A 14,694-nucleotide genomic window follows, 5' to 3' on the forward strand; every position below is an offset into this window, starting at 1 on the left:
TAGATCTTTAAGTTCTGAAATTGTGACCTGTAGTATCCCTCTATGTCCTCTTTCCAATGCCACCAGTCTGATCCAAATTGGATTCTCCAAGAAAGAGTTATGCACAATCTCCCAAGATGACATGATTATAGACCTTTCCAAAAGAGAAAACTTGCATGAAGTGCCACATGTCACTGTTTCGACCTTTGGCTCTGAAAAATATATACAAGAACTACAATCTGTCCTATTTCTGTACCTTCTTACGAAGTTTCAATCCAATGCTCAGAGAGAAAGTTATGATGATTTTCCCCAGGTCACCTGTTTGAAATGTAGTTTAGGAGTCTACAAAAAGACCAACTTCCACAGATCATATCTCCGCAAATATAGCGCGAAAAGCTCTGAAATTCAGAGCTAAGATTCAGCGTGATTTCTTATCAAATGGGTTTTTTTTAGCTTCTGAAATGTCGTAGAAAAAAAGTTATAGTGAAAATTCCACGATAACCTGTTTGGAGCAGCGAAACCCTAGAATCCAAAGCTCTGATACCAAATGTTATGAAACCAACTCAAGAAAAGATAGAAAAGATAGATCAACGCCTTAGAATTCAGCCTCTTCGAGGGGGCAACCTCATTTATATTACATAAATGAACAATTCTTGGATGATACAAATGAAAGGACCTCCTTTCTATATATAGGAGTCAAAGGGGTCATAACATAATCAGAGCCGACATAACAATAATAATGTAAGGGCACAATAATAACAATAGTGGGATTCTATTTGGCACAATAGTAACAATATGGGCACTACATGGGTACATCAATATAATAAGTGGGTTGTACTAATAACAATAAGGGATTACACTAGTAGTATAGGGGCCTAACAATTTCTTCAAAAGGTTCTTGGTATTCTACTATTTTGTTGCGCACTCTTCCTCCTGAGCTTGTCTTCTATGAATTCTCACATCGTAGTCTCTTCAGAGTTTCACTCTGATCCTTGAATTGGATTCAAAGACCCAATTATGATTCTTCTGAATCATTCTCCTCGTCTGTTTAGTTCTTCAGAAATTTGCCTGCAACCTCTGTTACAGAACCTACGAGTTCACACAATAATCAATCATTAAATAATCGATTCACACACTTATACAGTTCCGGGATAAACTTCTATATAAATAAGTATAATCAACTGATTAGATATCAAGACACTCTGTCTCTCAGGCTTGATCTACGATATCAGTGACCTCCTCCCCCTTTCACTCTGCCCGTAGGCTTACATTTATACCAAAAAGGTTATGTTGAACTAATTCAGTTCAAACCCTTAATCTACTGAATTGACTCCTAAATATCCTATAATTCCCTAAGAACTCTCTCTAGTTCCTCGAATCATGAAACTACCGTAAAAGTTATAATTGACTTCTAACTCTCTTGTCATTATTAACCACTCATGTTCTCCTTAATTCAAGAGCACTTAAAACATCCTCACATTATCTAATTAATCCTTATCCTACTCACTCAAAAGCCTAATTATTACATTAACTCACCACTTAGGAATCCAACATCCTTAAAACACATGACACCTTATGATAAACATGGTTCCTCCTTCTAGGCTTCTGCAATCTATCACTCTCTCTTCAGAACACTTCAGTTGTCCTCTCTAACCAACCTCTTGTGGGATTCTTCAGGTTCACTGCCACTTCTTCTACAGAGCATTTTCCTTACTCTGCCTTCAGGAACACATCTGGTTCTCCTCTCACAGCTTCTCTTGTTGTCCTTTGGTGAGATGCTTCATCTGCAACTACAATCTTCAATTTCAAATTAAAACAAAACACACTATCTTACCTCCAATATCTATGTATGATCTTGTTCTCCCATTCCTTTTCACTTTGATTGGATTGTCCTCTGTTTGGTCTCCATGTCCTCTTTCCTTCAGAACTTGTACTGAGTGATCTTTCTCTCACTTTCTGTTCAAGAAATCGTTTGTTCTTGCCTACTCCAAGCCTCTTCTGGAACCGCTACAATCTCCCAAGAGCTTCAAAATTTCCCCTTACAATATTCTATTGTAGTCTCTGTCATTCATTAATTAACCTATGCACATTACCTTCTTCTGTGTGAAAACTAATTTTCATAGGAAATCTTTCCCCGCTTTGATTACAATTCTTCTTTGATACCACTAATGACAGAGGGTTACCCCCGCTTACACCCACATTATGCATGTACAATGCATAAGCACATTAGTTCCAAGTATTTTAACTCACCATTGAGTCAAAATCTTCAACCATCAATGGTTAAGGCCCCCTTCAACGATATCATTCATTACAATAGCTAGTCTTCCATTTCCTTCTATCATAACTCAATCACCCCTTATAAACCATAGTTTAAGCCTTACCCACGATTTACGCCTTCATAGCATTGTTGCTATATATATATATATATATATATATATATATACACACACACACACACACACACACACACACACACACACAATACCCTCTTTAAACCATGGTTAATGCAAACTTAGACATAAAACCCTCCATTAGTGCTTAACTCATTATAACCCCTTTATCCTTTATAATGATGGACTTATATATGAAACTTTACATACCCGTGCATAGTTCTCGAGGTTTCCCCTTTATTGTTGATCACAATCAGGTATTGGTTGCTATGTGGGTTTCCATTAACACTGGCTCTATAGCATTCGATATGCGATAATGCAATACTGGATCTCAAATATTATTAATCACACCTCAATACTTTATCGCATCCGCTCCATCACTCATCACATTACCTCTCCGCCAATACAACTCCATCAACATTTGTGATGTGAATTAATCTCCGCCATCCATTTCTTCCTCCGATCCAATGGCAATCAACGCATCACTCAATTGCATTCCATCGCTCTGTCTACCAACCCTTCACCTCTGCAATTAAATCGCGACCATTGATCTAGCAATGAATCCGACGATTGCGATTAAATCATTATCGCTATCGCTATATTTAAAAGGGTTGTTCACATCTCGTTCCAATGGTTCCGATTAAATCTTGACCGTTGATCTGGCACTTGATCCAACCGTCAAGATCCTTTCCCATTCCAAAAGATGCTTGACGGTCCTCCGCCGTTGATCTACACTTAGTAGATCCAATCATAGAAAATTTTAGGGGCGAATGTTCGCCCTTTGGCAAAATTAAGGGGTTTTAAATTTTTAGTGGGCGAATATTTTGTATCATAGTACATTTTTACAAATCACCTCAAATAGCCCACTTTATTTTAAGGGAGAGGGTAAGAAAATGATTTACGACCTTCCGTTCGCCCATTTTCAAGAATAGGTTTTATTTAAGTGAATCCTATGGTCGAAAGGCCCAAATATCATATTTATAAAAGAGGTATGGTAAATTAATAAAAATATAAATAAATGAAAGGTATGGTAAATAAATAAAACATTTTTTATATTTAGTCCATAAGTGACCTTATATACATGCAAGGGTGTAAACAAATAAAAATATAAGTAAAGTGGAGGTATGGTAAATAAATAAAACGTCTTTTTATAGTTACTCAAAGGGTATGGCAAATAAATAAAAATATAAATAAACTAGACGCATGGTAAATAAATAAAACCTAAAATAAAACATTTTTTTATATTTACTCAATAAGTCACCTTATATTTACGAACACTCAACAAATGTGTTATATTTAGGTGAAACCTATGGGCAAATTACTATGAGACAAATACCATGGACTAGATTGTTATTAATACCATGCAAAAAAACATTATTAACCCTAATATTAGTATTAATAAAAATAAAAATGGCACATGGTATTGACCCTTGGTATTCACCAAAATGGCACATGGTATTGACCCATGGTATTCACCTGGAATGTAGCCTATTTAAATGGGGGAATTAAACCAGCATAGATCCATCTTTACTTTGGATCTACTAACCCCGAGAGGTATCAAATATCGTGATATGAAAACGAGCATAGAGTGAAAAAATATTTGATCCAATCAAGAGTAACAATGGATGTTATAATTTAATGTATGTTAAACATTTTAGCTTGGTTAAAATAAAAAATAAAATAAAAATCAACTATTAATTTTATTAATTTTTATAAATTACTAATAGTAATTTTTAAGCTCTAGGTTTATGATAACCCATGGTATTGACCCATGGTAATACCATGATATTCATGTGAGCATAAACTATTTAAAGCGGAAATTCTATCATGTTAGATCCATCTTAATTCTGGGTCTACCAAGTGCTCAGAGGGATAAATAGATTTCAGCCCCCTAAGAGTGGTAGATGTGGAGTTAAGATGGATATAGGTTGGTTTTTATGATAATGAATATATTAAATAGACTTAGGAAATTATATTGTAAAAACATCTTAAGGTGAATGGTTAAAGCATAGACATTGGACAAGTATATTTGTATACTTCTGTTTTAAACTGAAACAAATCCAGGGCTAAAAGGAATGGATTGATTTCACTAGTCATCCTTCTATAAGTTTCAGACATATGCTGGAGTAAACAGCTTGTAATTTGGGTAATTTTTCTAATTGCAAACAGGAACATACTTGTGTATTGGCAGGGTGGTTACGAGGTCCCTAGAAGTGATGAATTTGAATTTTTCTTGGTTTTATATATAGTATTAGGTTTTTTCTCATGCTTTCTCTGAATGGCACGGGTGAATTTTATCCTACACCCACTAGGTTATCGATATGTAATTTTGGTAATTTTGATTTCAAAAGATATTTTAAAGAAATGCAATGATTTCATTTATGTCTTCAATAAACACAAGATTTTATAATCGAGTAAAATATTCACCATGCCTGGTGAGAGATTCGCCAAAAAATTATATGTACATATCATATTATTGATAAAATCGCCTTCCATTTTTCCTATATACCATGGAGATTCACCCATTTATTATACATGTAAATTTTGGGGGGGTTCTTAAAATTTTCCCCGGATCCAATGGTCCACAATGACTTCGGATAGATAACAGGTATGGAGAATAACTACCCGTAAAAGTAGTTTTCCCTCTCTCCTTCACTGCTATGTGTCTCTCAACTAGTGGGATCGGGTAAATCCTCCTTTTAACCACTTATGGTTTCTTCTCACCTGAAATACCACTTTTGGTTATAAACCCACCTTCCTTCTTTAAAGTTCATCGAGGCGATATTTCAATGCTACTCCATGCGACATGACCTGGATCATTGATCTATAAGATCCAACGGTTACTGTGCATTACCTTTACACTTCTCCACTCTTCTCCTTTTCTTGATTTCGCCATTTCTTCATTGTTTTCCTATGGTTTTTGGTTTATTCAAAAGGTTATGGGTCCTCTGTTGTTTTGCTACACACTCTTCCTCCTGGGCTTATCTTTCTACAAATTCTCACATTGCAGTCTCTTCAAAGTTTCACTCTGATCCTTCAATTAGATTCAAAGACCCACTTATGATTCCTCTAAATCATTCTCCTCTTCTGTGTAGTTCTTCAGAACTCTGCTTATAGCCTCTGTTACAAAACCTACGAGTTCACACAATAATCAATTATTAAATCTTCGATTCACACACTTACACAGTTCTAGGATAAACCTCTATATAAACAAGTATAAAAAGCTGATTACATATCGAGACACTCTGTCTCTCAGGCCTAATCTTTGATATCAGTGGCTTCCTCTCGTAGGCTTACATTTATACTAGAAAGGTTCTGTTGAACTAATTCTAGTTCAAACCCTTAATCTACTGAACTAACTCCTAAATATCCTCTAAGTCCCTAAGAACTCCCTCTAGTTCCTCGAATCATAAAACCTCTTAAGAGTTATAATTGACTTCTAACTCTCTTGTCATTATTAACCACTCATGTTCTCCTTAATTTTAGAGCACTTACAACATCCTCACATTATTTAATTAATCCTTATCCTACTCACTCAAAAGCCTAATTATTACATTAATTCACCACTTAGGAATCCAACTTCCTTAAAACACATGACCCCCTATGTCTACTAAAATACAATTATTTTCTCTTGGGTTGACTTCTCCTACATCAAGAGGGGGGGAGGTGACCGGGGGGGGGGCGCTTATCAGAGGAGAGAGAGGGATATAGGAGGAATCACAAGGATAAATACAGGAATAGACACAAAGAAAAATGGATGAAGAGTGGGGATCAGATAGAGGGAGCAAGGGGGGATTTCCTAGGAGAAGGGAAGAGAGAGATATATAAGGGGGACACTAAAGGATTGAGGGAGAAATGGGTACCTGTTTACGGATGATTCCCTCTTGCGGATAAGAGCGATCTCCCTAGGCCTAGAACCTAGATTGAGAACAAAACAAATAGGAATGTAAATATTTCCATAGGTTTTACATGGTCAAATCATATATGAGCAACAATAATATGAGTGTTTCGTACCTTTTTAATTGACATATTTCCTCATCAGTTTCATGTAATTGTAGCTCTAGATTTATCTTTAGGCTTCATGGAAAAAGAACCTACATATGTCACAAACAAACAAGAGATCAAACCATCAATATTCAAATATGATTTGAAAAAGACCTTAACATAGATCGAGGAGTTATGTAATAAGAAGCATCAAATGGAGAAAATGTTTATGGGAAAGAAATGCATAACCACATTAATCTTGAAAGAATTGGTAACACCATGAGCCTTGATGTTGTAAGTCACATACCATTTTTTTCCTTCATTCTAATGTCGTTCCTTCAAAATCCTTGTAGTCAAAAGGTAGGTATTTCAGTAGTGTTTCAACAAGCTTTCTTGAGGTTTACTAACTAGCCATCTCAATGGGAGATTGTTGTATTTTTAGGATTTTCCAATGGTAAGAGGAGGATAAGGGATTGAGGTTTCGATCCAACAAGGTAGGGATGTGAGGCAGATCCATATTTCTCAAACGAGATGCCATCCACAAGGCTTCTAGAATAGAGCCCTCTAATAATCTTTTTATTTTCACCTTTGTTAAAACAATGTCACACCCTATGAATGAGCAAAGTCCGCCAGTGTCACATCACTGTAGTCCTACACATTGTGATAACCTAGTAGTGTTGTAGATAATCATGATCCTACCTATGAAACCCTTTAAAATTATTGTTTTTAAATTGCTATTTTCACAAGATTCTCATCACCCTGAGTGACGTTTTTCTTCCCTCTTCTTTAGGGCTTGATGACAACTATGCTTTGGGTGATGAAGGATAGGGGTGAGGCATCACTTTTCATGCGTGTGACAAAATAATTTGTAACAATAGGGAGAGGGAGAAAATGATGAAGATTGGGAATGGGAGGGAGAGATTGTGAGAATGGGGGAGGAGGGAGGGAAGGTGAGAACAGGGAAGGAGGGAGAGATAGAGAGAGAAAAACAAAGATAAAAGGGAAAAGGGGTAGGCTTCCAGAAAATTATTAATAAGGGTCTAAAATTCGAGAATAAAAGTGGTCGTGATTTGAAATGATTATTTTATGTCCATTATAATCAAAATATTGGAATCTTGGACTTTTATACGACAAACTATTATTGTCTAAATAGGAGCGTTCAATGACCATACAATTATTTCATTTTATTCAAAAATATGTTTGTCTATATTTCAACTTTTATAGGATGTCCTAAAAAAACTAAAACTCTAATTTATTTTTTTATAAAACAAATTTGTTTTTAAAAAATTTTGTTGTAAGTAATTGTGACTCCTATCAAAGTATATGTAGAAAAAAGGTTACAAATAAAAGACATCTTTGATTGACTCTACTATTACAGTTAATTTCTTTTTACCCATTCTTAAAAATTCTAAACTTAGGCAACAATATTTTCATAAAACTTAGTAATATATTTTCATAAAACATTATGATAATAATCCTCAATTAGGGAAAAAAACTTTATCTCAAATATTTGTTACAAAATAATATCAAACACTTTTTGAAATCAATATAACAACACACATAGATTTCATTATTGGCTCCTTCGTTTATAATTATCCATACAATAACAAAATAATATACACATTTAATGCCATTAATACTTTTCTCTTAACATTTTAGGTAAATTATTGATTTATTTTAAATTTTATTATATATATATACCATCAATTATATTTTATAAATATTAGAGTTTCCAAAATTTTGTAACTACTTAGTATGTGACAATTTTTAGACGACATGTGATGTCACATAAATCATAATATGAACCTGAAAATAGTGGAGAAAGTACAACACCAAACCACTATCAGTTTGTTTGGATAAGTACACATTGTAGTGGGATGTGTCCCACTACATCTAAATCGGAAGCGTGATTTGTAACCGATAATCTTCTTACATTCCGATTGGTTTGGCATCTTTAGTGAAATACAAGTTTCACGATTCAACTTTTTCTCACATCTATCTTTGAATGTAAGCGCAACTCTCATGTATCATGCATTCGCAGCTGTTAGTGCGGTGTGTACTGTAATTATATTGTCCCCGTTTATTGAAAATATGGCCCCATTATTCTAATCGAAAATTTACCAATTTAACGGCCGCAGAAAATCAGAAAGCAAACAAAAGGAAGAGCTATGTAAATGATTTGATTTGATCTATATTTTTTTATAGAATTTGGAGATAAATTTATTTCAGTTTAAGGTGATGAAAATTTCTTATTTTTTCTAATTTTTTTAATTGATTTTTAGATTAATTTTTGGAGAATATATTCATCTTAATGTTTTGCATTGATTTTATTCTAGGGGTTTGAGATTGTTCCAATTCTAATATGTTTATATTCTATGGAAATTAATGTATAAGAAAAATTTATAGAGCAAAATGGTCTATTTTACAATAAGATGTGTAATTCTTTTTCTTTTCTCAAGTTAAATTAGATTCATGCCAAGTGGCTTGCAGCTCACCAATTTTCTACAAATTTGAGACTATTGCAGCTCACCAATATATAAGCAAATTTTATTTAGAAAAATGGTGTATTGTACAATAATATGTGTAATTCTTTTGCTTTTCTCAAATTAAATTAGATTCCTGATAAGTGGCTGGTAGCTCACCAATTTTCTAAGGATTTGAAATTATTCAATTCTAATAAGTTCATATTCAAATTAGATGGGGAAATTAATATATAAGCAAATTTTCTTTAGCAAAATCATCCATTTTACAATAAAATGTATAATTCCTTTTTTCTGTCAAGCTAAAATTGGCTTATAATCATTTTATAGATAATTACTAAAATAAATATGTACATTAATAAAACATTGTTGATGTTACAATAATTATTTTTATTATATTTATAAATCTTTCAATAACCACATTAATATTTTTAATGTAATTATATTAATAAATATATAAAATAAATTCACCACTATAAAAAAAACTACTATATTCCTTTAATTACATCACTCAAACTTAGCATTCCATGAAAATTTCCCTTAATTTCAATCAAAATAGAAAAATAATTGGCCCAAAAGAACGGTAAAAACTTCTACCATCAAACCGTTAGAGAACTGCCACGAAAATGTTTGCCTGTTTTTTCGAAAGAATTGAAGCGTAAAGGAGAATCCGAACGACATGATATGACGTATCTGCAATGAATTCAACCGTTGCTTCGATTGACATTTGGTGTTTTCATTTGAAAATAATATAGAATGTCGGCCGCTCCCTCTCAACTGCGTCGAATGCTCTCCACTTTCTATGATAATCCTTGGCCATCGGTTTTGATATTATGTGGAACTAAACATGATCAACTAAGAGCACTAAGACTGCATGTTCGTCCGCTGTACGTTTATTTCACTAAAACAAAATAATTGTACTAACAATGAACGCGCGTGTTCCGGATCCCAAATTCATGATTGACTGCGTTCAAACGACAACCGTTAGATTGACGTATAAGAGTCGAGGATTCAGATATTTTGATTATAAAGTACATAAGAATAATTATTTCAATGCATGACCACCTTTTCTTAGGTGTCGTGATCATCCCGTGTCATGTGAATCGTAGCAAATTCACAAGTAAATTTATCAGTTACTCGAGCACTATGGTGCACGGATGTGAAACATTCAAACAAAAACAATTACCGGAGCAATAAGCAAGGAGTTAGATAAAGGGCAATCAGGATCTTGATAAAGAGCACTCAAATCGCTTTCTTTCTGGTAACCTTAACCGGAATCCAGTAGGCAACAACTTCCTGAAGTAAATTGATTAGTTGCCCCATTTGTTACTGTGTGTAGAGATCACATTAACCTTCATAGTTGGGGATTACAAATATGGATGGTTGAAATTACCAAATTTTAAGGAAAAATTCGTGCCCTAAAACTAATCAGGAATAGTTCGAGTACTCGTTATCAATGTCAGCAGCTGTGGCTCCGGTGCTGTTAAATTTATGCCCGGATTAGAGAAATTTAACTCACTGTAGCGCAGTAATTTTGTCACATGGTGACAAGAAATTTGATAGTAAACTGTGAAAATCATGCTAAATGAAATCCACTTCCGGAATTTGGCCTGGGGATCCATTTCGGCAGGACCCACGTTCTGCAAAGTGCGCTTTCCGTATTACAAATTATCTAAACAACGTACACAGTGCTATCCCACTATGCCGTAGTGGACATAAATAATCTTTTAAGTGGCCAAATTTCTAAAGCCACTAAATGGACTCTATATAAGAAACTCTGCACTCAAAATACTTTCAAAGCAAATCGTCTCTCGAATATTCAGACAAGCTTCATAGAATTGCTGGTGCAGAATCTTTTTCTGATCAATTCGAATCGCTGTGATGCATTGCACTTGACAATAGTTTATATATAAGTTTAGGACCCCAAGTTCTATTGTATCAAGGATTGTCCTTCTGGTTTGTCAATGGCGGATCAAAAGTCCAGCGAGTGTAACATCAACATTGAAAGTAGCAGAGCAGAAAATTCTGAAAGTAATTTTGCTGAGGAGCCCAATATATTTACAAGATCAAACAAAATTCCAATCTGGAAGCTCGTTCTAGAGGATTTTTTCAGAAGAGTATGGAAGATGGGGAAAGACGATTGGCGAAAAGTTATACACGCGATCAAGGTTGGGCTTGCACTGTCAGTGGTATCTCTGTTCTATCTCATGGAGCCTTTATTTAATGGTGTGGGTAATAATGCCATCTGGGCTATCATGACCGTTGTGGTGGTTTTTGAGTTTACTGCAGGTAATTGCTAACACTTTTCGTTGATTATTCGATCAATTAGTTTAATCGATGCAAATCCTTGGATTAATACTATCGAACTTGAACAAACCTTTGTTCCGGTTCAGAATTACTGTTTTGTGTTTTTTCTTTTATACGTTAATGTAATTATAAATGCAGATGCGTCCATGTTTAGATCTTTTGGCTTTATAAAATTGGATTTAAAATGTCCTCATCTCAATAGGTTGAACAATTTTGTTAAAACCAAAGGTAATCGTAAGATATGACCTAATATTTTTGATTGGATATGCGTGCGAGTATACGATCTCTTGTGAAATATCCTTGTGCAGGTGCCACTCTTATTAAGGGCTTAAATAGAGGAATCGGGACAGTGCTCGCAGGATCTCTTGGTATATTGGTTGGATGGGTAGCCCAAAGGGCCGGGACAGTAGGAGAACCCATTCTTATCGCTGCTTCGTGTTTCATTCTAGGTTTGATGATGTGCTGAACCTGTTTTTTGAATATTAAAAAATTGTATGATACACCTGTAAAAAGAAGTAACTTCCAAGAATATTTAGGAATTTACGGGGTGAGATTAAACTAATTATTATTTTAACAGGCATCTATCTAACATTGTTTTTTAAAATATATTTTTAAAATTTACAATAATAATTTTGTTAAAGAACTTAAAAACGATTCAAACTGATTTTTTAAATTCTTTAACCAGATTTAAAAAAAAAATCCTCGTGACATCTGTAGGCAGGGCCAATTTAAATTAAAAAAGCTTGGACATTTTACTTTAGATATCGTTCTTACCATAATTGTTTTTACAGGGGCATCTGCAACATACCTTCGGTTTTTCCCCAAAATAAAGCGCAAATACGATTACGGCGTTGTGATTTTTATCCTGACCTTCAATATGATAACAGTCTCCGGATACCGGGTTGACAACATATTTCGCATGGCTTACGAACGGCTTTCTACAATAGCGATTGGTTCCGCTATTTGCCTCGTTATAAGTTTATTCGTTTTTCCAATCTGGGCGGGCGAGGATCTTCATAAGTCCATTATCAAAAAAATTGAAGGTTTAGCAGTTTCCATAGAAGGTGAGATGGATTTTTTGGGTCAAAATTCTCTCGTAAGATGTTTTACCAGCTTCTGATAATAAATTACTAGCTTATCTGAAATATTTCATTTTCCGATGCATGGATACAGTATGCATGGGAGAGTATTTCGACGGTTCGGATGTCCTAAAGGATGGGTCAGGTGAAATCTCAGAAACCCAAATCTGCCAAGGATACAGAGATGTTTTGGATTCCAAAGCGACTGAAGATTCCCTGGTAAATCTCAATTTGTTGGTCTTTCAATCGACATATTCGATGAATAGTAGATCACTTTGATAGGGCTGCAACATCACACGGGAGACATTAGGAAAACAAAAAAATATGGAACTTAAGAACAGTGGTGACATATATATGGAAAACGAAAATCGATCAATCTAATGGTCTGCTTATTTTTCAGGCAAATTTTGCAAGCTGGGAGCCGAGGCATGGTAAATTCAGATTCAATCATCCATGGAAACAGTATGTTAAAGTAGGAGGCATGATACGTCATTTGGGATATTGTGTTGTTGCTTTGCATGGATGTCTACGCTCAGAGATTCAGGTGAGATCTTGAATTACAAGTATTGTTTATTCATTATTATCAACTTATTCCGTTCTAACCTCTTAAATCATTGTCTTTTCCCGAATTATGTTGCAGGCACCTTATCTTAACAGGGCGGCATTCAAGGAGCCTTGCAGCAAAGTTGCTGCAGAGGTAGCCCAAGTATTGAGACTGTTAGCAGAGAGCATAAAGTGCATGAAGCAATGCCCTTCATCAGAATCACTTATGGAGAGTGTGCACGATGCGGCTGAGAAACTCAGTAAGGCATTCATGCTTCAACCCAAAATCTTCCACGTTATTCGGCCGTTACACAGTCCCGATCAAGACCATTATACTGGGGAACTCATGAACGCCAATTCGAATGCCAGTGAAAATATATCAAGCCTATATCGTCAAATTATTCATATACTCAATAATACTGAACATCGCCACACTTCCGGTTATTCTGGGGAACTCATTAACGCCAATCCGAATGCCAGTGAAAATATATCAAGCCTATGTCGTCAAATTATTGATATATTCAATAATAGTGAACATCGCCATACTTCCGAAGACGATCAACACAAAAATATCTCTGGATTGTTCTCGCCGACATCAAACAATTGTTTGGATTCCCCTACAATGGTATCCGACATGGCGGGTGAAACCAATTATATTTCGTTACCCAGTGGTGGTCTTGAGATGTCGAAATGCACATATCTTGTAGAATATGCAGAGACGCTTCCATTGGCCGCTTTTGCTTCCCTTCTAATGGAGTTAGTTGCGAGACTGGAACATGTTGTAGAAGCTGTACAAGAACTTGGAAAGCTTTCGGGCTTTCAACCTAAGTAGTTTCTTCAAATGGAAATTGAAAGGTGTTTTTGGTGAAGTACTGTAAAATAAAAGCAAATATAGGAAAAGGGAAATTGAAAGGTGTTTTTGCTGTAGTACCCTGAAATAAAGGCAAATATAGCAAGTTGCTCTTTTTTTGGGTGAGGTAAAGTGAATTTTGAGATGACTCAGTAGAGATGTATGGGTATTTAAGTAGTAGAGATGTATGGGTATTTAAGTTGTCAAAATGTCTAGCCTAGGTTATAAGAGATTTTAGTATTTCTGGTTTGGAACTAGTGAACTTTTTATCAATATGTGTTTTAGCATAACACTTTGTCCATGTTTATTCTATGCCTAAAGGGTTTACTGTGGTTAATGTTATATAAATGCTAATCACAATCAAAATATTTATATGCTATTTTAAATTTGAGAATTTGTAAAATTGAAATATTGTTGAGGAAAATATTGATTTCATTAGTTAGATTGTATATACTACTAAGAATATTCTCTCAATTATTAAATTTAAACCATTTCATAATTTGTAATCTTTTAAAGAATGAATATTCAAGAAACACTATTCTGAAATAGATCACTTGTCTCCCCTTAAGTAACACAGCCACATCATCCTCTTAACAAACACAACCACATCAGCTAAATTTATGATAAACACCTATAGTAATCAAAATACTTGATTATTATTGGCAAGTATGAAAATTTGTGAGAATGGAAGTAGTAAACTGAAAAACTGTTGAGAAACCTCTGTTTTCATTTGTTATGTACACCTAAAAATATCTCGATATTATTAACTAACACAACCATATTAGTAAATGTGATTATTATACAGCCTCAAACCTATATCAAACACATTAAATACTATTAATTATAAAATAAAAATTTAACCTTAATATTATTTCAAATCCAACCTTATAACAAAATTATTAAAACAACCACCATACCAATAATTTAATTAATTTTTTTTTTTTCGACCTATCATTTCTAACTAATAATAAACTCTATTATATAAACCTGATATAAAACCTGATATGTAAAACCCAATATAAACCTATGTAAAACCCAATATAAACCTTCGTATGAAAACCTAATATGAACCTGGTTTATAT

General features: G+C 34.4%; 1 protein-coding gene across 1 annotated transcript; it reads left to right on the forward strand.

Moving 5' to 3' along the window:
- Nucleotides 1-10,797: 10,797 nt before the first annotated feature.
- LOC149237152 (aluminum-activated malate transporter 14-like) lies at nucleotides 10,798-13,684 on the forward strand. Its single transcript, XM_089369172.1, has 6 exons — nucleotides 10,798-11,122; nucleotides 11,449-11,589; nucleotides 11,932-12,204; nucleotides 12,314-12,438; nucleotides 12,620-12,763; nucleotides 12,860-13,684. The coding sequence occupies exons 1-6, from the start codon at nucleotides 10,798-10,800 to the stop codon at nucleotides 13,592-13,594; spliced, it is 1,743 nt and encodes a 580-aa protein (XP_089225298.1). The 3' UTR covers nucleotides 13,595-13,684.
- Nucleotides 13,685-14,694: the final 1,010 nt, after the last annotated feature.

The sequence above is a fragment of the Pinus tabuliformis genome, chromosome 8, assembly GCF_031772625.1.
Source record: "Pinus tabuliformis cultivar Carrire ecotype Pingquan chromosome 8, CPIR1, whole genome shotgun sequence".
Taxonomy (NCBI): Eukaryota; Viridiplantae; Streptophyta; class Pinopsida; order Pinales; family Pinaceae; genus Pinus; species Pinus tabuliformis.

What these genes read in the sequence shown, in the direction of transcription:
- LOC149237152 (XM_089369172.1), top strand. Translation starts at nt 10,798, where the DNA reads ATGGCGGATCAAAAGTCCAGCGAGTGTAACATCAACATTGAAAGTAGC. An exon ending in GGTTTTTGAGTTTACTGCAG is followed by an intron (nt 11,123 to 11,448) that starts GTAATTGCTAAC and finishes ATCCTTGTGCAG; the next exon opens with GTGCCACTCTTATTAAGGGC. An exon ending in GTCTACGCTCAGAGATTCAG is followed by an intron (nt 12,764 to 12,859) that starts GTGAGATCTTGA and finishes ATTATGTTGCAG; the next exon opens with GCACCTTATCTTAACAGGGC.